The sequence below is a fragment of the Miniopterus schreibersii genome, assembly GCF_964146895.1.
Source record: "Miniopterus schreibersii genome assembly, chromosome: 1".
NCBI lineage: Eukaryota > Metazoa > Chordata > Mammalia > Chiroptera > Miniopteridae > Miniopterus > Miniopterus schreibersii.
Window position 1 is genome coordinate 200661208 of NC_138101.1, and position 20357 is coordinate 200681564.

At 62.2% G+C, this 20357-nt stretch overlaps 3 protein-coding genes across 15 annotated transcripts in view; 2 read left to right on the forward strand and 1 right to left on the reverse strand.

The window, feature by feature from the left end:
• KLC1 (kinesin light chain 1) overlaps window positions 1-2635 on the forward strand; it is a 71878-nt gene extending 69243 nt beyond the window's left edge. For 6 of the 8 annotated variants that reach the window (XM_081138029.1, XM_081138015.1, XM_081138013.1 and 3 more), the window contains 2 exons: window positions 2015-2081; window positions 2276-2635. In XM_081138029.1, the coding sequence (XP_080994155.1) occupies window positions 2015-2081; window positions 2276-2278 (70 nt within the window). In that variant the 3' untranslated portion in view covers window positions 2279-2635. Of the gene's footprint in view, window positions 1-2014; window positions 2082-2203 lie in introns of all 8 variants that reach the window. The other 2 variants (XM_081138011.1, XM_081138014.1) reach the window with 1 other exon arrangement.
• Window positions 6-10211, reverse strand: XRCC3 (X-ray repair cross complementing 3). 4 transcript variants are annotated; one of them, XM_081138288.1, is made up of 8 exons: window positions 10064-10211; window positions 7357-7533; window positions 6305-6442; window positions 5789-6001; window positions 3159-3313; window positions 1189-1401; window positions 1065-1111; window positions 6-992 (listed from the first exon to the last, which is right to left on the reverse strand). In XM_081138288.1, exons 2-8 carry the CDS (start codon window positions 7409-7411, stop codon window positions 770-772), a joined length of 1044 nt encoding a protein of 347 aa, XP_080994414.1. In that variant the 5' UTR covers window positions 7412-7533; window positions 10064-10211; the 3' UTR covers window positions 6-769. The 4 variants fall into 4 exon arrangements, with proteins under 4 accessions (XP_080994414.1, XP_080994413.1, XP_080994412.1 ...); XM_081138287.1 differs by lacking the exon at window positions 10064-10211 and adding an exon at window positions 6716-6805 and having other exon boundaries at window positions 686-992; window positions 7357-7494; XM_081138286.1 differs by lacking the exon at window positions 10064-10211 and adding an exon at window positions 6686-6805 and having other exon boundaries at window positions 686-992; window positions 7357-7494.
• Window positions 9467-20353, forward strand: ZFYVE21 (zinc finger FYVE-type containing 21). Of its 3 annotated transcripts, XM_081138319.1 has the most exons (9): window positions 9467-9654; window positions 14595-14725; window positions 16098-16148; window positions 16379-16547; window positions 17219-17294; window positions 17374-17465; window positions 17643-17696; window positions 19492-19634; window positions 19809-20353. In XM_081138319.1, exons 3-9 carry the CDS (start codon window positions 16110-16112, stop codon window positions 19842-19844), a joined length of 609 nt encoding a protein of 202 aa, XP_080994445.1. In that variant the 5' UTR covers window positions 9467-9654; window positions 14595-14725; window positions 16098-16109; the 3' UTR covers window positions 19845-20353. The 3 variants fall into 3 exon arrangements, with proteins under 3 accessions (XP_080994445.1, XP_080994443.1, XP_080994444.1); XM_081138317.1 differs by lacking the exon at window positions 14595-14725 and having other exon boundaries at window positions 9481-9654; XM_081138318.1 differs by lacking the exons at window positions 14595-14725; window positions 17643-17696 and having other exon boundaries at window positions 9481-9654.
• Window positions 20354-20357: the final 4 nt, after the last annotated feature.

The following is a 20357-nucleotide window of genomic DNA, read 5'->3' on the forward strand; positions in this document are numbered from 1 at the left end:
CAACTGTGTCCACTCACATTTATTTGTCTGAGTCCCCCGCCCCCTGTGCCAAGCAGCACGTGAAGCGCTGGGATGAAGACAGACTTGGCTCTGCGCTGGGCAGTCACATCCTGTGGTGACCACTGGGCATTGTGTCCCTACGACCAGATGGTCAGATTTTATCTGGTTTGCACTCATACACAGCAGGACCCTGTGCAGATGGGAGGTCCAGCTTTCACCTGAAAGTAAAGCCTGGGCCAGGTGAGCAGGTGGCCCTGCCAGGTGTCCTGCTGTGTCCCCAACAGCACCGAGGATGTGCGGGATGCTGCTGCCTTTTAAAAAATGAAGTTCTCGTTTGCCCAGAACTGGTTCTCCTGCAGATGGGCCCATTTTTCAGAAGCCAGCCCAGCTGTCTGCCCACCTGCCCAGCAGTGGCCGGTGGCAGAGACAATGCAAAAGTAAAAACCCTCCCCCTTTGGAACAGGCACAGCCTGCAGGACAAGTCCCCACATCGGGGCAGTTGGTCCCAGTCCCGGGCAGGGGCTGATGTGGACAGGATGGGGAGAGCCGCGCCTTGTGTGGGGCCTTCGGGACCATTGCCAGCTCCCAGCAGGGCCAGCACAGCAGGGGAGGCAAGTGCTCCTGGTCCCCCAGGGAGGGAGGAGCAGGCCCTGGCCCAGGCCTGGGTCCAAGCCAACACCCTGGAGACCCTGACCCAGGGATGCTGTGCCAAACTGGTCCCTGTGCCCGTGCGTGTGGGATGGCTGTGCTGGAGACGGCCTCCTTGGTGTCAGCAGGACTGGGTCCCAGGCGTCCCTCGCACACCCTCGGTGTTGATTGTGTAGGAACAGGAAGAGGGGGGTAGGTGGGGGGCGAAGACCACCCTCAGGGTGCGGGTGGGGCAGCCCAGCAGCGGGGCCTCCTCTGGGCGTTGCCGGTCAGCCATCAGCCTCACGAGCACCTGGTTGGACCAGGTGATGCCGAGGGCGGGAGCAAGGTGCTCCCCTGGGGCCCTGAGGCAGGAGATGGGCCAGTGTTACTCACAGAGCCAGCCCTGCCAAGCCCCCTGCCCAGGGCCTGCTCACCTGGGCGCCTCAGGTGCCGTGTCCTGCTCCTCCATGGCCTCCGTCACCTGGAAAGTCAGATGAGGGTCAGGGGGCAGAGCCTCTCCTTTCGTGAGGGGACAGGGAGGACAGGAGGGTGGCCCACCTGGTTGATGCAGAGCACTGGGCTCCGAAAGGCCCAGCTCAGCCTGCGCAGCGCAGCCCCCAGGGCTTGCAGCGCTTGGGCCCTGCGCACTGAGGCCGCCCCATCAAACTCGCAGCGGAACGGAGCAGCCACGGAGTCGATGACCACCAGGCGCGCCATCCCCCGTGACAGCAGCTGGGGCACTTTCCTCCTCACACACTCCAGCAGCGTGTCCTGGAAGCCGAGGGGAGGGGCCGTCACCACCCTCGCGTCCTGTCTATCCTACTTCCCAAGTCCTTGGTGGGTGGGATCCCTGTCCCACTCCGGGCCATCACTGTGACCCTCTGGTGGCCTCGTGCCTGGCTCTGACCACCTGGACCTGTCCACACTGCAAGGCCAGCCTGCCACTGCTGTGCTTACTGGGACTGTGCCCTCAGTGTTCAGGCCAGGAGGCCCTGAGCCTGGCGGAGGCGAGCAGGAGGCAGCAGGGCCGGGTCAGGGTCTGTCCCGCACCCAGCCTTGCCCAGAACGTGGAGACCCCGGGTCCTGCCCAGGTTGCACACCGGGACATCAGCACGGCCAGGGTGGGGCTGCAGGTGCCCTGAGCCAGCCCTGCCCACCCTGCAAGGCCCTGAGCTCCCAGCAGCCCCACTTGGCCCGGGGCTGAATCAGCAGGGCTCTGGGACGGGCAGAGCGTGCTCAGGCCTGCCCCATGGGCGCTTCGCCTGCTGGCAGGGACCCAGGTCCCAGTGCTGGGCAGCCAAACACCGGCTGTCCCCTCAGAACTAAGAGCTGTCACAAGTGGCTCCTCATCCTGAACTGAGACTCCCCTGTGCTTCGTCTCCAGGGTGTCCCCGGGAGAACCTCTGGACAATGACAGCAGCAGCAGCGGGCTGGAAGACGCCAGCGCAAATGTGAGTCCCGCACCCGTCTCCACAGGGCTGGGCCGGACGCGGGGAGGGGCCTAGGTCAGGGACCCATTCCCCAGCCTCTGGGCAAACACCCAGCGAGAGAGCGGCGACTGCTCCCCTTGCAGCTGGTTCAGAACAAGCCAGAAATGCCACCGGATCCTGGCGGACTGGCCCTGAACCATCGCCTTCCCTCGCAGTGAGCTGCGCCCCTGGAGGACCCAGGACCACGCTGCTCGTGAGGCCAGAGCCGGCCCTGTGACAGCCGGGGAGACAGTCGCCGAGGCTGGAGGGCCCTGCAGCTGGGAGCCTGCAGCACTAACTCCTGTGTCCGGGCCCCGGGCCCGGGCGCACAGTCACACTAACAGCCACACTGCTCAGTGGGATGCGAAGCCACGGCCACACTTGGCCCTGAAGGCATGGCCGGGTGGGCACAACCTCCCTCCGGGCCTGGTTCCAGGAGACCCGGCGCTCGGCCCATGCCCCATTCCTTCCCTGCACTGTGTGTGATAATGTATTTTATTGTACATTTTTAAAAAATTAAAAGTTTATATGCCTTATTCTTTAGGTGAAGTTCTTTTTATAACAATTCTTTAAGCAGGGGAAGCCAGGCCCTCAGAGAGGCCACACCCTCCTGTCTCTCCTTCCAAGTCCCTCCCACTCATTGCTTCTTTCTCCACCAAACCATGACTTGGTCACGGCACCCTGTCCCTGCCCGTGGGCCAGGCCAGCAGCCAGCCAGGAGGTGGGTGATCCGAGGGGCTGGTCCAGGCTGGTGCCCTCTTGCCCCAACAAGGGGGCTTTCTCACCATCAGCAGAAACAATAGCCGCCCTGGGCAGTGTTCTCAGGGTGGCCAGAGGGGCGGAGGCAGGCCAGGTGCCCTCCTGGGCGGGGTGGCAGGAAACACATGGGACTCCCAGTTCAACCCAAATTCCAGGTAACTAATCATGCTTATCTGAATGGGGACACGTCCATCGGACGTCACTGCACTGGTGACTGGCGGGCGTCATGGGGCCCACACACTGGCCCACCCGGCTGCCTTCCCCTCAGACCGGGGCTGGAGGGACCAGCAGGACACTCACCACGTTGGCCGCGTGCTCAATGAAGATGTGGTTCCCAAATTTTATCTTCTCAACCACGCCCGCCGGGGCGTCTGCCCGCAGGCACTGCTGCTGGGCGATGAGCTGCTGCAGACGCCTGTTGGGAAATGCGTCTTCCGTGCAGACGTACACGGCCCCTGGGAGGCCGCGGCACCGTGAGCATGCCTCCCAGCGCTGCCCCCCACCTCCCACCACAGCCCCCGAGCTGACGGGGTGTCACTCTGTGGGTCTGCCCCTTGGGCTGACTCGAGTGGACGTGAGTGGAATTAGGGCCCACAGGCCTTTGGAAATGCCCCCCCAGACGCAGGGAGATGCCCCTGAGGCGCCCCCGTGCCTGTTTCCTAGATGGCACTTTCTTTTTTTTGTTAATCCTTGCCTGAGGATATGTCTCCACTGATTTTCAGAGAAAGAGGAAGGGAGGGGGGGGGAAGAGAGAGAGAGACATCGATGTGAGAGAAACATTGATCGGTTGCCTCTTGTATGTGTCCTGACCAGGGAACGGACCCGCCACCTTTGTGGTATAGGGAAGACACTCCAACCTGCTGAGCCCCCTGCGGGGCCTGGATGCCCCTTCCAAGGCCCCCCCCATGATTCAGGCGGTGTGGTGACCACTGTGTCTTCACTGTGACTGGATAACTAGCAGCATGTCACCAGGAGCCCGAACACCCGGGGACACGCAACACGCTAACCGGGGCCTGGCCCCTATACCAGAGTGGACCCTGAGTCCAGCAACTAGGAACCAGGGGCCATTGGAAGAAGCCCTATCGTTATGGAAACTAGATGTCCCGCCTGCAAAAGACTGAGTCTGGACCCTACCTCACACCACACACAAAACTAAGCGGGGTGGACAGACCGTGAGAGCCAAAGCTGAAACTCTCAGTAGGAAACAGGTAAAGTCTTGGTGACCTTGGGTCAGGCAACAGATTCTCAGATAAGACATAAAAAACACAAGAAGAAAATAGATAAACTGGGCTTCAAGACACCACCCAGGAAATGAAGAGACGGCGCTGGGAGAAAATACCGCAGGGCACGCATCCGAGGATTCGGTCTCCAAGTTCCACACAGACCCCTTTCGGCTCAACCACAGAAAGACAGAAAACCCAGCTTTTAAAATGGGGAAAGGATCTGAACAGACATGTCTCCAAAGACACACAAATGACCAAGTTCACGGAAAGATGCTGAACATCCTCGGTCGTTCGGGGAAAGCAGGTGAAAACTGCAGCAAGGCCACCTCACGCCCACGGGGACAGCGGCCACGCCCACGGGGACGTGGTCATCAGAGCCACTGGCAGGGGGTGGCATGGATGTGGGAACCTGGAGCCCTTGGTGGGCCCAGAAGTTACATGGAGCTTCCTGTGACCCCGCAGCTCCCCTCCCAGGTGGCCACTGGGGGGCCACACCCACGTCACCACACCCATGGCAGCCCTGGTCACCAAAGCGGTGGACAACCCAAGTCCACCAGTGGACAAATGAAGAAATGGTGCCCACACACAACAGACGCACTCGGCTCACATGGGGGACCTTGCCTCTCGCACATGACGCTGAGTGAAGAGACTTAAAAGGCCACGTGGGTCTGATTCCACTCACAAACGTGCCAGGAGAGGCAGGAGCGCAGACAGCAGGTGGCTGGGGGCCGGGAGCAACGGGGAGGGACGCTTCTGGGTACAGGGCTCTTTCTGGGGTGAAGAAATGTTCTGGAACTAGACAGTCGTGAGGGCACAGCCTTGGAATGTGCTAAGATAACCCGAATTGTACGTTATAAGAGTGAGTTTTATGGTATGTGAATCACATCCCAATTATGTAAGAAAAAAGAGGCTGGGGATGGGGCTGTGCCCTGCCCGGGCCCCCAGCCAACCCCACGTCCCTACCACACTGCTCTCGGCTCCGCCTGGAGGAAGCAGGAGCCGGGCGCCCCCACCCAGAGGCCCCACAGGGGTCCCAGCGAGGAGGAGGAGTTCTTAGGGTTGTCTGTTGGCAGACCCCAGAGCAGCAGGTCTGACAACTGTGAGGAGGCAGCCTGGCCTCGGAAGGTCTATCCCTGGCTGTCCCACCCCGTTGCTTGGCCGGGGCAGGCACCCCGTCTGGGGAGTGGGGTCCGCGACGGGCACACAGGTGCTGCGCTCTGGGTCCGTAGGCGACCTCAGAGCTCCATGGGAACCGCGCGTGAGCACCGCGGACTTTCATAAAACCGAGGAGCTACTCTAGGGACCTCACATGCAAGAAACAACTTGAACTTCAACCTTGAGGACGCCAACAGGCAGCCTGGAAAACTCCCCTCACAGACACAGGCCAGGCCGGAGGGCCCCGGAGCCCCTTCCCAGCGAGCGTCCTGCGGGCTGGTGGCAAGTGCCACCTGTGCAGGTAAGGGGCGGGCACCTTTGGGCCAGCCCACAGCTGAGGGGACTTCGTGCTCACGGGGACCTCCGGGGTCCACGTGGGGCGGGGCTGGTCACGCTTCCCAGGGGGCATCCCACAGCCATGTGAGCGAGATGCCAACTGCAGGAGCCGGCCCTGGGTCCCAACCTCGGGCAGTGGCCAAGAACAGAGCCAGGCCCAAGAGCCCACTGGACGATCCCTTACCCCTGCCCCCTGCAGAGGGGGCGCCCGCTCACCCGCCTCCAGGCCTCCGTGCCGCCGAGGGAACTGCACGGCCAGGCAGAGCTGCAGCGCCAGCTGGGTCTTCCCTGCCGAGCTGCGGCCGGCCAGCTCGGTGATGCCGGCCAGGGGCAGGCCGCCGCCAAGGAGCCCGTCCAGCACGGGGCAGCCCAGGCTCAGGCGCCGGTGCTGCTCGGGGAAGCGCTCCTTCTGCAGGTGCAGGTCGAGTGCTGGGGAGGACGGGGCAGCAGGAGGGTGGGCAGCTGCCGGGGGCAGGACCCTCTGGCCAGGAGGCTCCTCCCAGCCACAGGGCTCTGCCTGGTGGCCACTCATCCCTGCTTCCTGTGCCCCTCAGTCTCCACCCTTCTCCTCTGGCCCAAGAACCGACCCCTGGAGTGAGGGCCCCCGTGGCCCTGTGCCCCCAGTGCATCCCGATTCCGCCGCCGCCACCATGCCCTGCGGTCGCCCCTCAGCGGAGTCTGTGCCCCCAGCGGAGCCCCAGGGCCTCGGCAGGGCACACCCGTCCTGCCCACCTGTGAAGACGCCGCTTCCCCGCAGGTGTGAGGAGACTGTTCTCAGCAAGTGCTGCACGTCAGGGCCAGAGAGGCCGGTCAGTCTCTGCAAGTCTGGTCCAGAAAAGTGCAAAACCTCCTTTATGGATTTCAGTTTGGCTGAAATTATACAAATAAGTTTCAGGACCAGACACGAGGCAACGCAGCAGTAACTAGGGGAATGCTGTCTCCAATTCTGGGGGCCTCGTGGGCAGGGCCAGGTCCATCTGCTCCCGAGCTGTGGGAACCCCTGGGCAGAGTGTGATAACACAGGACAAGGAGGGAGGCACCTGGGGGAGACCACAGCGAAGCCAGGTGGGGTGGGAAATGGGGAGGAGGGGGTTGGGGGCCTCTCCCAGGTACCGAGAGCCATGGCCGGCACCCATTTCCCACCAGCGGGCAGGGGCTGGGCATGCACGCCCAGGAAACACAGGTGGGTGAGCTGTCCCGCCCTTTGAGCATTCAGACAGGTGCCTGGCAGACCTGCAGGAAGGTGTGGGAAACGGGGAAAGTACACAGAAAATGCAGTCCGTTAAAAAAGGAGGCAACTACTAACTTTGGTGGGAAAAAACTAAAGATGGTACATGAAAGGAAACAGTCTCCCCCACCCCCAGGTTCCGCGATGGCCATTATGTCCCCGCTCACATCCCTGGCAGGACCCAGTGTGTTCCAACTGTGGGGCATGTGGGGCGCCAGGAGGTCTGAACAAGACAGGGCAGTGAGCTCCGTGTTCAGAACCCAGAGTTAAAGACAAAACTGTTAACGGCTCGTGGCAAGTAGCTGTGTTTCATGGTTTAGACGATATGCATACATTACTTTGGTGAAAATAAAAATTAACTTTTAAACAGTGTTTTCAATTAAACACACGCACACACTCGAAGAGTCGTCCCCACACGGCCCAGCACTGGGGTAGGGATCCAGAGGGGCGTCCTGGAAAGAGGGACGGGGCACCCCCCTTGGTGCCTGTTTTACAGGAGGCGTACAGACAGGCGTCTGCACGTGCACACATTTCACATAAACGTCAGGACGTATACCTTTCTGAATCGCAGCAGTAATTCTGGGATTCAGGTCCAACTGGTCCCAATCCATTTCTTCAGGGCGTTGACCACAAAGACGAACAACTTCCCAGGGACGCGCTTGCTGTCAACTCAGACCGTCCATTGACCCCTTCGCGATGGGTAACTGTCAGCCCACAGGTCAGAGGCTTCACTCTGCAGGGACACCACGGGGTAAGGCCAAGGCAACAAACACCTGTCAGAGCCATTTGGTACCAGACACCTCGGACTCAATCCACACACTGATGCACCGGAAGAAACCCCCGCAACTGGCACTCGGGTCACCACAGCACATGGCTGTCCCATCCCATCCCCTGCAGACCACCTGGGGCTGGATGCAGACAGAGTCAGGGAGGCTGTCAAGAGGCTGCGGCCTCCAGGAGAGGCTTGAATACAGAACTCGGATTCTGACCAGGCACCTGGAGGCTGTGGTCACCGACAGGCACCTGCTGTGTACCGGACACTGGGCCAGGTGCTAGACGGACAGCCCCAGGCAGGTGCCTCATCCCCCACTCTGCGTGGGGCAGGGCCCTGTGTTCTCCAGCCAGCGAGGAGTCTGCCCAGGAGCACCCTGCAGCAGGCACGGGTGGCCTGGGCAGACTGAGCCGCTTCCTGGAGCATCTGAGTTCAGCCACTTCGGGGGACAGTTAACACTACACGCTGCCGAGTGAGCTACAGAAAAACCAACATCTGCACAAACTCTTAAGACCAAACACAAGAAACTCCAGTTACTGCCTGGAGTGAAGCCCTGCGCCTCCCAGGGAGAGCCCTTCCTCTGTCTTCGGGGCTCTCAGGGAGCAGGCCGGGGTCCCCCGCGCTGCTAACCCACACTGGGATGGAAGGGTCAGCGCTACAGACGGACAGGCCTCCCTGCCCTTGGGCAGCGAGACTCAGTTTCAAGGGCCTGAAACTGGCTGGTGATGAAGAATTAAAGGCAGGAGAGTAAAGACCTTTTTTTCAAAACTAACGCATGAAAGTAACTCGCCAGGCCTTAGTCCGTTCCAAGGACTGTCTTAAGCCCGTGACACGAGTGGACTCAGACCTACAACAGCAACGTGACAGCCCCCGTCCTGCTGACGGGACGCAGCACAGGGTGGTTAGGTGACAAGCTCAGGTCACACAGCCAGCAAGCGGCTGCCCTGGGACCCAGGTCCCGGCTGCGTGGCCAAGCCCTTGACCAGCGTCAGCCGCCCCCGAGCGCCACGGCCGCTCGTTAACCGCCCCGCGGGGCCTCCCGCTCCACGCTCTGCCAAACCTGGGGCGCAGGGCCCCCCCCCGTTTCGGGGTGTCCGGCCGCAACCCACTCTGCAGACCGGGCATCTTTCGCGCTCCCCCCGCCTACGGGAGCTTGGGGTTCCCCTCCATCCCCCAGCGCCGGGAGGGCGCTTTCACCACTGCCCGCGGGGGGCCCTCCCGGCCCCCATGGCTCACCCCTGGGCCCTCGCCCCTTCTCAGGACCTCGCCCCCCCCCCCGGGAACCCCTTCTTTCCGGCCCCTGAGCGACCTGGCCCGTAGCTTTGCGCTCTCCCGTTTCCCAGCGACTCCCCGGCCCGGCGCCCAGCACGGGCGCTCCCGACGGCCCGGGGCCGCCCGCGGACCCACCTCCCGCCGCACCCCCGGCTCCCACGGCGACCCGCCTCCGAGCCCGAGCACCGGCCTGGCCCCGCCGCCCACGAGCCCGGCTGCCCCGGCCGCAGCGCCCGGCGCCGGGACCCCAGGCCCGCGGGACCGCGGCTCCCACCTCGCGCGCGCTCCTCAATTCGCGCCGTCCCGCCCCCGCAACCTCCTCTCCCAATGAGCGCCAGACGCCCCGCGCCGGATACGCCAATCAGAGAGGAAGCTGAGTTACGTCACAGACCCGCTGGCCAATCCAAAGTCACAACCGCCTCGAGAAGGGCGGAGCGTGCCGGAGCCGGCCCTCACTGCCGATTGGTGGCTGACCGCGGGGTGGCGGGGGAGGTGCCCTTGCGCGGATTGGAGGGCGCAGAGGCGGGGCGGAGCGAGGGCGCCGATTGGCCCGCACTCCAGGCCGAGCGCGCCGATTGGGCGCGGGCGCGGTCAGCGGCGCGGCCGGGCGGGGCTTCGGGCCGGGCCGGGCGGGGCCGAGCGAGGGCGGCGGGCGGGCGCGGCGGCGGCGTCATGGCCTCCGAGGTGGCCGCTCGCCGCGACGCCAAGAAGTTGGTGCGCTCGCCCAGCGGCCTGCGCATGGTGCCCGAGCACCGCGCCTTCGGCAGCCCGTTCGGCCTGGAGGAGCCGCAGTGGGTCCCGGACAAGGAGGTAGGTCGCGGCCCCCGCCAGCCCCGTCGGCGCCCGGACGCGCCCGCCACCCGGGCGCCGCTCCGCACCGGGTTCCTGTCCGCACCCCGCGACGCGCCCCGGACGCGCCCGCCTTCCCCTCACCCCCGTCCGCACCCGGACCCGCGCCCGCGCCCCAGGCCCGCCCGGCGCCCGACGCCCCTCCGGAGCCCGACCAGCCCTCCCCCCGCCCCCTCCTCTGCCCCGCCGCCCTCCCGCGCCCCCGGGTGCCCCGGGCTCCCGCCGCCCGCGCGCTCCACCCCTCCAGGGGCCTCGGGCGCTCTGCCCGCTCCTGGTTCCCTCTTGGGGCGCCCGGAGCCCCCTCCCCTCCCCCCTCCCCCTGGGTCCCCTGCACGGGCCGCGCGTCCCGAGGTGCCCGGGCCTCGCCCACCTGTGACTCCCACGGCGTCGGCCGAGCTGCTGGGGCGGGAGCGTGGGGAGCCCGGTGCATCCCCGCCCGGCGGAGCGGAGCCGGCTCGTTTCGGGGCGGCCTCTGCGGGGCCCGCGCCCTGTTTGGGGCGCTGCACCTGCCCGGCCCCGGAGCCCGGGGCTGCCCCGCCTCCCGGAGGCCGCCCTGCGTCGGGCCGGGGCTCGGGCTCCAGCGGGCGGGGGTACCCCGCGCGCGCCCGTGGCTCTGGAGGACGGCAAAGCGCCCCGACGTTTTGAAGTTGAATGTGTTGGGGTAACGCTGGCCGGTACCGTTGTGCGAATTCCAGGGGCGCAGCTTTAGGGCCGGACGGTGCGCCCCTCCCCGCGCCTGGGCTCCTCCGGCACCGCGGCCGAGCCCCTCCCCCCGGCGCCCGCCGCTCTGCTCTTTGCGCCCCGAGTTTGCTGCTTTCCGTCCATCGCCCCCGTGGGAGTGAAGCCATCCGAGTGCTGGGATCTTTGGAAGCGCTTTGACTTCCAGCCCCTCCGCGGTGGGACCAGCTGCTTTCCTCTCCCCCTGAGAATCCCTGTCACACTGGCAGGTTTGGTGTTTTTAAGGGGAGGGGCCGTGAAGTGGGGGCAGCTGGGGGCAGGGCCCCTGGAGGCGACTCCCTCCCCGTCCCTCCGGGGTGGCCTGGAGCCCTGGAGCCCTGGCAGTAGGTGGCAGTCAGTGTTGAGGCCAGAGAGAGGCCCGCAGGGGAGGGTGGGAGTCGCCAGGGCCCCTGGGCCATGCTGGGGAGTGGACCGTGCCCAGGGCCAGGCCACAGGCTCCCAGTGTCTCCTGTCTCCTCGCCCTGTTGCGCCCTTTCTTTCCTGTGTTTCTGCCCAAGGTGCTTGGACTCTGAACTCACAAAATGTACTTTTCCTCACGGCCTGGTAAAGGGTGAAGGGAGAGGCAAAGCCTGAGCCTTGTTCTCGTGGGTACGCATCCCAGAGTTCGCTGAGCTGTCCTAGGGAGGGAACCCGACAGGTGCCACCGCCAAGAAGTCAAAATAGCTGAGTGACACCCGAGAAGGCCAGTGAGTGACCGAGCAGAGGGAGGCCAACTGGTCTCTTCCACCATGGGGGAGGGTCCACGGTCTCAGCAGAAACAGAAGCAAGTGTCACGTGGGCCGCATGTCACCTGGGTGTGTCCTGGAGGCCAGGCCAGGGTGTGTCAGTGGTTTCCCACTCTTGCCCCCCCAGCCTCTCTAGACATTTTTTCCTCTAACTGATCCCCGTGGAATTCCCACGGCGGACGCGCTGCCCGGCCGTGCAGGCCGGTGTGGCTGCGGAGAATGGCCCACGCCAGCTGTCTGACTGCTCTCCAGCTCTCTGCTCGCTCCCTCCGCTGTCCCCTTGCTCAGAGCCCTTTGGCGTCTCCTGCATTCTGGCCTCTCTGCAGCCTGTGTGTGGAATTCAGCGGTGGGGCGGGTCTGGAACCCCGCCCAGGCTGCCCTGAGAACTCTTGCGAAATTCTAATCAAGTTGGGTTGAAATGCTTGAATCTGTGCGGTGCCCCTCCCCTAACGGGAGTTTCATTTCCATGTTGGAAGGATGGGGAGCCCCTCCAAAAAGGAGGGTGTGGTGCACCTGCTGTGTCTTCGCCTGGCACTGGGCAGTGCCCTGCTGGATGCACTTAGGGGCGCTCTGCCTGGTCCGTGTTTGTGGGACGCCGGGACCACTCGTGGAGACTCCTGTGTGAGAAATAGGTTTATTTGTGGGGTTTGGTAAGGGCCAAGGAGTTAAGTAGAACGTGGCAGGAGAGTGCACTGCGTCCTCAGCGTCCAGCTCTGTCCTTGTCAGCTCTGTCCATGATCCTCCATTTATCATCGGACTCTGTCTTCCTGGGTCAGTCGGAGGCCAGCCACGCCGCATCCATTGAGGCCTTATGAGATGCCTGACCCTGTGCCAGGTTATTAGCTTAGGCCCTTGGGGACATCCCTTAAAGTGTCGGAAATTTTGGGGGTGGCGTGTGCACTAGCCGACAGCTTTCAGCTTGAGGGAGGGATTCTCTAGTGTGAACCCGGAGGGTTATGCAGCCTGTGCCCCCAGGAGCTTGTGGGGCACGGAGGCAGGTGGAGCCGTGGGAGCTCCGAGGAAGCCTAGGAATTTAAAGGTTAAGGTCAGCGGACGGCAGCAGTTAAATATCCATCTCAGACGGCAGGTAAAGAAAAATTAAATTTATTTAAGGAAAGGGGCTGGGGGATGGGGAAATCCAAAGGGACGGGCTACACAGCAGGGAGACAAAGGGCACTGGGTCCATGATGGCAGGGAAAACATACTTGGGACAGTGAGACAGGAAGGTGCATGGAAGAGGCAACAGGAGAGCCCAGGCTGGGCTGCTCTGGCTTCCTGAGAAGTCAGAGAGAGAAGGGGCCTTGGGGACAAGTTCAGGGGGTAAGCCCGGGATCAGCTGCCACTGCCCATTGCTCCCCTGGTTGCAAGTCTCATGGGGTCCCCTCTCAGGGAACAAGGGGGAAGGAGATCGTGCTGGTATGCTGCCCTAGTGGGGACTGCGGGCTAGATCCTTTGTCCTGAGCTTCTTTAACTGTTTCTTGCAGTTGGAAATCTTGGGGGAGGTCTCAGGGGAGGGTCTCAATAGAACATTCATCAGCCTTCCAGGTGTGCTCTTTCAGGGTCGTGGTCTCCACGGATTGGTCAGTGCCAGGGCGGGTCATTAGTCAATGTAGCTGGTCCTGTGGAAGCTGTGGTGCCACTTGTCTGGTTTTGCTGCTTTTCTGGGCCTGGAGCTGAAATACATCTGAGGCCTAGATGCCATCTTTAGGGAGGAAACACTTAGGGGGTCTAAACCACTCAGGGGTCTAATCCACATGACCAGGGATATGCTGGGGGGGGGGGGGGTAGGTTACCCTGGGGACAAGGTTCTTATTTTTCCAGTTTCTCTCCTGGCTAGGCTTCCGGGCTTCCTGCCCTGTGAGTCTCCGTACCCTACTTTCTGTACCTGGGTTTCTGTACCCAGCTCATCTAACAGGAATGGTGTCAGGGCTCCTGAGACTCTGCCATCAAAGTGTCTGATGGCAGAGAAGGGTGGGCTTGGTGGTGGGCTGTCTGGGCATGTGCCCTAAGGACTAGTCACAAGCAGCTAAAATATTGAGTTTTATCCTTAAAACCCATGCAGTGTTGCACTCCTCCCACCTTGACACTGGGTATCTCCGGTGATGACGATAGTGCGGTGCAGAACTGGGGGAAGGGAGCACAGGTGTGTCAGGTAAAGAGCAAACCCAGACATAGGTGGGTCCTTCGGGGTCATTGCAGGGGGCAGGGGGTGGCACAGGGGGTGCTGCAGGAGGGGACAGCTGCCACCACGACCTGCAGGTGTCTCCAAGGTCAGGCTTTCTTTATGGAGAGTGACCAGGCTAGAAGAGAGCAGTGGGTGCAGGTGGAGGCGAGGTGCAGATGCAGGGGGGGACGGTCAGGTGCAGTGGTGTGACCCACAGGTGAGGGACGGGGTCGCCCAGACCTGCCATCTCAGGCTGAGGCGGGCATAGTTGAGGGGCCTGTGGGAAGGAGAGAACCTTAACTAAAGTCCAATGAGCGAGGTGCACGGCATTTGTTCTGGTTGATGGGTGGGGGTACACAGGTTATCCAGGTGGAGAATGGGAACTTGGGGTCAGTGTCTGGCCTTGTCCTCGGTGAAGAGCGGCGTCTGTGAGTCTCACCAGGTCACATGGGGAACCATGATGGAGTTCCTGGGCGTCCCGAGGGTCCCACCAAGTTCCTGGGGTGTGACGGTCTGCAGTGTCTGCACCTTCCATTCTCTGAGCTATGTGACCACCTATCTGGTAGAGAACTGACCGTGTCTCGACGCATATGGTCCTCTCCTGGGTTCCCCTAGGAGCTGGGTTTCTGACATCCCAGTAGGTCCCTCACTGATCCTTGAGTTAATCCTCTGGCACTGGTTCATTTTGTACCTGTAGGAGTTAGGCTTTTACTCTTTAAAAGGGATTATCTTTCAATAGAGATACAGCCATAGGTGTATTTTAAAACCTTACTTTTATGATTTATTTATTTTTGAGGAACCTAAGAAATGGTTGTGAGAGAGCCTGGGGCTGGCCAGCCAGGTGGGAGGGGAGGCATGTGTCCTAAAACTTTGCTGTTTTTGTAGTAACTTTTTTTTTTAACATTCCTTTAAATTCTCTAAACTTTGTATTTTTGGACTATTTAACCTTTCTGCTGCCTTTGGGGGCAGCAAGTTGGTAGAGACCTTGGGCCTCCAGACAGCTCTGTGCTGGGCCTCTGCCCTCCCAGGGCCCCTTCTGTCCCAAAGGCTTTGACCCAGGCCCGGTGCTGGGCCCTTCCTGTTTTCTCTTTTCCGGCCGGTGGCTCTGTTTACAGTACCTGTGTGGGCCTTGTCCCAGTCCTCCCAGGTTCCCTGGAGCTGGAGGAGCCTGCATGCAGGGGAGGGTGGTAGAATGTGGAGCCACCTGTGGCCACCCAGGGGGCCCTCAGAGGCCACACTTCTCACCGGCTTCCTTCCTCCCATCCGAGCACTAGGTGGCCCTTGGAGGTGAGCACAGGCGGAGGCTCCTATTGACTTGCTTCTGGGGAGTAAGAGGCCCCCAGAGGCCACTGCTGGTCCTGCCCTGGAGAGGTGTCTGCCTGTGACGCAGCCTCGCACAACCCAGGTCAGCCTAGCCAGGGGTCTGGTGGCAGATGGGTCTGTCTGTGTGTGCTCATGTGTGTGTCCCTGCGAGCACACCTCCACCTGCACCACCTGGACCATCTATTCCCCCCACCACCACCTCCCCAGGCTTCCTCAAGGCCCTGTGGTGGGTGGGCCCCACAGATCTGTCCTCCCCAGTGACTGTGCCTGTGTGACCATCAGCCTGGCCCTCCCAAGGTGACGGTGTGTGAGGCTGGCATCTCAGGCACTTGCTGTGTGTAGTGGGCAGAGGGGGTCACAGCTGGTTCTAGACTTGGGTACATTCTCTGTCCCCCCAGGTAGCATTTCCCAGAGCCCCGGCAGCTCGTTCCCTGTGCTGCCCTATCAGAGGAGGTGCCAGTTCTGGAGGTGCTAGTTCTCAGGTCCTTGCCCAGTGCATTATTTCCTTCGATAGCTTTCTTTTCACATTTAACTGCTCTGTTGAGAATTTCAAAACTTTCTTTTTTCTTACATGATCAGTGGGAAATGACCTGTTTAAAGTCTGTCGATTTTCTGAATAACTTCGTTGGTTATTTAGAGGAATAAAATACTTCTGCATCACTTCGGGTTTAAGGGGCAACTTTTAAATTCTAGATGCCTTACATTCAGAGATTGGTCTTTGGACTCGCCCAGATGTGTGGGCCTTGCAGTGGCTGGAGGCAGCCGCTGTCAGGGTCCTGTTGGCAGCATCCTGGCCCCAGGAGCTGTCACTCATTAGGATCTGTCAGTCTCAGGGGTTACAGCCCCTGCGGAGCTTTCTCCATGGGTTCTGTGGCTGGCGGGCGGCTAGGGTCACCGGAGAGAGCGGCCGGGTGCAGAGGCCTGGCACAGACACGCAGAGCCTCCCAGAGCTGACAGAGAGCAGCCAGCCCACGCCTGAGGTCAGCGGCCGCTGTAGATGGTTCTGGAAGGCCAGGGAGGGCCAGGCCCTGTGTCCACATGCAGAAAGCAGCTTAAGAGCGAAGAGGTCCTGGCCTGGTAGCTCATTTGGTTGGAGCATCAGCCTGTGCGCCAAAAGGTTGCAGGTTTAATTCCCAGACCCGGCGCATACAGGAGGCAGCTGATGGATGGTTCTCTCTCCCTCTCTCTCTAAAAATCAATAAAAACATCCTCGGGTGAGGATTTTAAAATAAAGGCAAAGAGGAAACAAGATGTTGGTCCTGGGATCTTGCAAAGCTCAGACCTGGCCTCCAGAGCGGGGGCCGCGGGGTGGGCTGCGGGGCGCAGCTTCCACAGCCAGAGCCACACGCCCCCAGCACCTGCCCAGCCGGCTCCGCGGGACTGACGGGCCAGCCGGGAGCAGGGGGCACGGCCCGAGGGTGCTGCGTGCTTGACAGCTGCCCCTTCCCTCCTAGTGCCCGCGGTGTATGCAGTGCGATGCCAAGTTTGACTTTCTCACCAGAAAGGTGAGCGGAGGCCCTCGGGCGGGTGGGCGGGGCCCCGACGGACATCCGCCCTCCCTGGGCTGCGCCCCCAGATCCCAGGGCGTCCACGTGACCCTGCGGGCGCTTCCACACAGCCGGGCCCCGCCCTGGGGTGGCCTGTTCTGCGCAGCGCAGGGGCGGGCGGGGCGTGCTGGCCGCCGGGGCTGCGGGACCGCGCCTCCCGCTCACGGCCGCCCCCCGCCCCCCGCCAGCACCACTGCCGCCGCTGCGGGAAGTGCTTCTGCGACAAGTGCTGCGGCCAGAAGGTGGCGCTGCCGCGCATGTGCTTCGTGGACCCCGTGCGGCAGTGCGCCGCGTGCGCCGCCGTGTCCCGCAGGGAGGCCGAGTTCTTCGACCGGCCGCTCCGGGCGCTGCTGGGCGGTAGGTGGCTGCGGGCGGCGGGCGGGGCCTGACCGGCTGTGCGCGGAGGGCGGGCGGCGGGCGGGCGCCCCCCGGTTCCTGCAGAAGCAGGTGTGGAGCCAGCCCCCCTTCCGGTGCAGACATCGCCTAAAACGTTGGTCTCACGTTGCCGGGCTTGGGGCCACAAGTTGGGATGCTCTTTGGGTGGGGGCCCTGGGCCCCGCTCATTGCAGCTCTTACATGGGTGCCAGACTCGGCCCCCCGTGGGCCAGCAGCTTCTGTGACCTTCCACCCGGCCATTGCGAGACGTGGTGACACAGGGGGACGAGCCCTTTGAAGACTAAGCGTCGGTTTCCCAGCGCCCCTCCTGCCCCTGGCCTGCTGTGCCCCCCCTGGCTCTGGCCGCCTCCTCAGGCCTGCCCGGGGACCTGCGGCCTGCGGTCTGGGGCGTGTGCCTTTTCTCTGCTCCTGCCCCGGCCTGGTGGCTCCTGCAGTGTGTGATGGTCAGTGCTGAGTGGTGTCTGGGGGATGCAGCGACTGGCACTTCCACAGAGCCTAACGCATCAGCTCGCCCCAGCGAGGGCTCCCGGAGGGGCCGCTTGTCTTTCTCACTGTCCTCCCGTCCTGCCCGCGCCCCGCCCTCCGTGCCGGAGGAGCTGGCTGTGTTGTCATGCTTGTTTTTGTGCCCCAAGGAGCCACTTTCCTTGTAACTTTTGGAAACTCAGAGAAGTCAGAAACCATGGTTTGTCGTCTTTCCAACAACCAGAGGTAAGAGGCAGAATTGCTCAGCACCCGACAGCTCTGTCCCACGGAGCCCTCAGGTAACGGCGGGACACCCTGTTTACAGGTACCTGCTCCTGGATGGGGACAGCCACCACGAGATTGAAGTCACACACATCTCGACAGTGCAGATGCTCGCAGAAGGCTTCGCCGCTGCAGGTAAGCCCTGCCCCACTCCTGGGCAAGCTCCCCGAGTGCTCAGCCCAGCGAGGACTTTCCAACTCGACGTTTGGGCCTCAGCCGCGTCTTCCCCTGGAGACCCCGTGACTCACCCACTTTGCCTTCTGTTTCTGGTGGCTCGTGCTCCTGCTTCTGCCTGCCCACCTTCCCGACTAGGAAAAGACAGTCACACTTACACCAGCCTCCCGGGGAACCAGCCTGCCTTGGAAGGTCAGCCTCGCTCTTCCCAGCATGCTGTGGGCCCCGTGCCCCTCCTCTGCTTCTGTCGGGGGGTGGGGGGCATCATGCCAAGGGCCTCTGTGAAATGCTCCTTCACTCCTTTCAGTCAGCTTGAGAGGACTGGGTCCAGGACGTGGGCACCCAGAGCATGACTGGGAATATCCCAGCGGAGAAATGGATTTGCTGTCTTCCTAACCAAGGGAGAAATGTCACCCACTGTTCTACAACTCCTCGCTGGTGCGGCTGCCCTGAGCAGGCTGAGTGCAGGGTGCTGGGGCGCAGGGTACGGCTGGCCGTTCAGCACCTTCCTGCCCGTCACAGCTGGCTCACTGGGCTCTTCCAGGGGCCTGTGTCCTTCCGGGCTCTCTGTCCCAGCTGAAGCAGAGCCAGGGCAGTGTGTCACCACCTGTCACCTTGGTTGGCTGCTGCTGGCAGTCAAATATACCTTGGGGCAGAGGGTGGGGTCTGGAGAAGCTGGGTCAGCCCGGGTGGCCCTCTGCCTGCTCCTTGGAGCCTGAGGCCAGGGAGGAGGTCAAGGCCGCCACCCAGCTGCCTCCTGAAGCCTCTGGTCTTTCTCCTGGGCAGGGCCCTGGGGCTTCCAGCGCCACACGCCCCCCTGTGGTGGTTTAGGGAGCACAGTGAGCCCTGCTCTACCAAAAGTTGTCCTGGGACCTTAAATCCCCAACATTGTGTCCCCATGGGGTTGGGGCACTGGGACAGTTCCCTGAGCTGAGGGCAGCCAGAGGAGGGCCGCTGGCCTGTTGGGGGCCAAGTAGTAACTGTATTCGGCTTTGCTGGTCAGAGGAAATATTGCAAAGTGGGAAAGCAGGCCAAGGTAGGGACACGTGGCCGTGGCCAGTAAAACTTGACTCACAGAAACAGTTGTGGGCGGAGCACAGGGGGAATCCTGTGTGCAGACGCGAGCCAGGCTGACCCGGAGGGCAGGAGAGGCTGTGGCAGGTTAGGCCAGGAGGCCTGGGCCTGGGGGATAGCACTTCACAGGTTGGGCAGGCCTCTCAGCCAGAGCCGCTCCCTCGGCTGGCCTGAGGCGCAGAGATGGGCTGATGCAAGGAGCCTTCTGAGAGGTGGGCTCCTGCTCAGGTGGAGCGTTCCTCCTGAGCCACTAAGGAAAAGCGTAGGCGGCGTTCACTGTGGGGCTGCCCTCCCCGCAGCTTCTCTGGCTGTCGAGTGACTGAAGAGCCCTCTGTCCTAAGTGGTTGGCTCTCAGAGGTGTTGGAAGTGAGTCGTCACCAGTGGGGCCAGTGGGGGGCCCACTGGAGGCCCAGTGGAGCAGCTGGCCCCCCCAGAGCTAGGCAGTGTCCTAGCAGGCCGTCCCTCACGTGGCGTCTGGGGGAGCTCATGTCCTGGGCTGGTGACTGCTGCTGAGCCTTGCTCTCATGGTCCCCTCGGCTATGACGCTGCTTCTCAGTGGTGGGCAGCTGTGACCGCTGGCCTCTGCACTGGCACAGGCAGGTGGGACTGGTGCTGAGCTTCCTTGTTGGCTTCCCAGGGGCAGGAACCCCCTGACCAGGAGATGCAGCATCTCTCTTGGCTCTCGGTGGCCTGGTGTGAGGTTTGTCCTGGACCCTGCAGGCCTCCAGGCCAGATGACTGACTCCCTTTCCCATCCTGTGAACTTGGGGTCATATACCAGAAGGTGTTCACTGGGTGCCTCCCAAGCACAGGGCCCTGCCACTGCCTAGACCAGCACGAGGATTGGGAGCCACCCTGGCCACCACACCAGGGCTGGTGGCATCTGCGCCTGCTTACCTGTCATCTTCCTCCAGGAGGCACCGCGCGGGCCACAGGCATGTCCCTGCAGTACTCGGCACCAGGGTCTGAGGGCACAGCCCAGCTGAAGCTGACTGCAGGGGAAGATGCCAATGGCAGCAGGAGGCAGTCGATGGCGTGGCTGGCAGCCATGCACAAGGTACTGAGGCACAGGTGTGGTGGGCACGGGCAGGTAGGAGGCTGGGCCCTCCCACTGAGCAGGCCCACGTTCCCCAGGGCAAGACCTGCCTCCTCCCACCCAGCTGGGGGATACCCACCCCAGCTCTAACCAGGCGCAGAACCAGTCATATTTCTGTTCCTGGTTATCCTGCAGGCTGCCAAGCTCCTCTACGAATCTCGGGACCAGTAACTGCACGTGGGCCAGCCTGTCTGCTGCGAGCGGTGGAGCCTGCTCTCTGCTCACCCTCATCCCACGTGTGCTAGGAAGACAGCGCGAGACTTCAGAGAAACAGACGTGCTCGCTCACCTAGTGCGACGCACATGCCGTTTATTAACGCTCCAAACAGCTTCTGCTTCAGAGCCTGTCTTTTCTTGTTGATATTCACGTGGGTGGAGACCCAGCTACACTACTGCTAAACATTTTTAGCGTAATCAATACCATGTTTCTGTGCGTCCAGGTTTACTAGGAGTTTCTGGCCCCTTGATGTTCGTTTCATTAATTCCTTCACAGGGATGACGTGGGCGGTGGGGGCCCGGGAGGCTTTGCCACGGCACTAACTAGGGGCTACACACAAACCCTTACACGTCACCACGGGGCGAGCCAGCGTTCCCTTTTGTACTTCTCACTCTTTCACTTTATTAAGGTAATTGTATAACACTTTGTATATGAAGCTTGATTAAACCCTATTTTGAAAACACTATT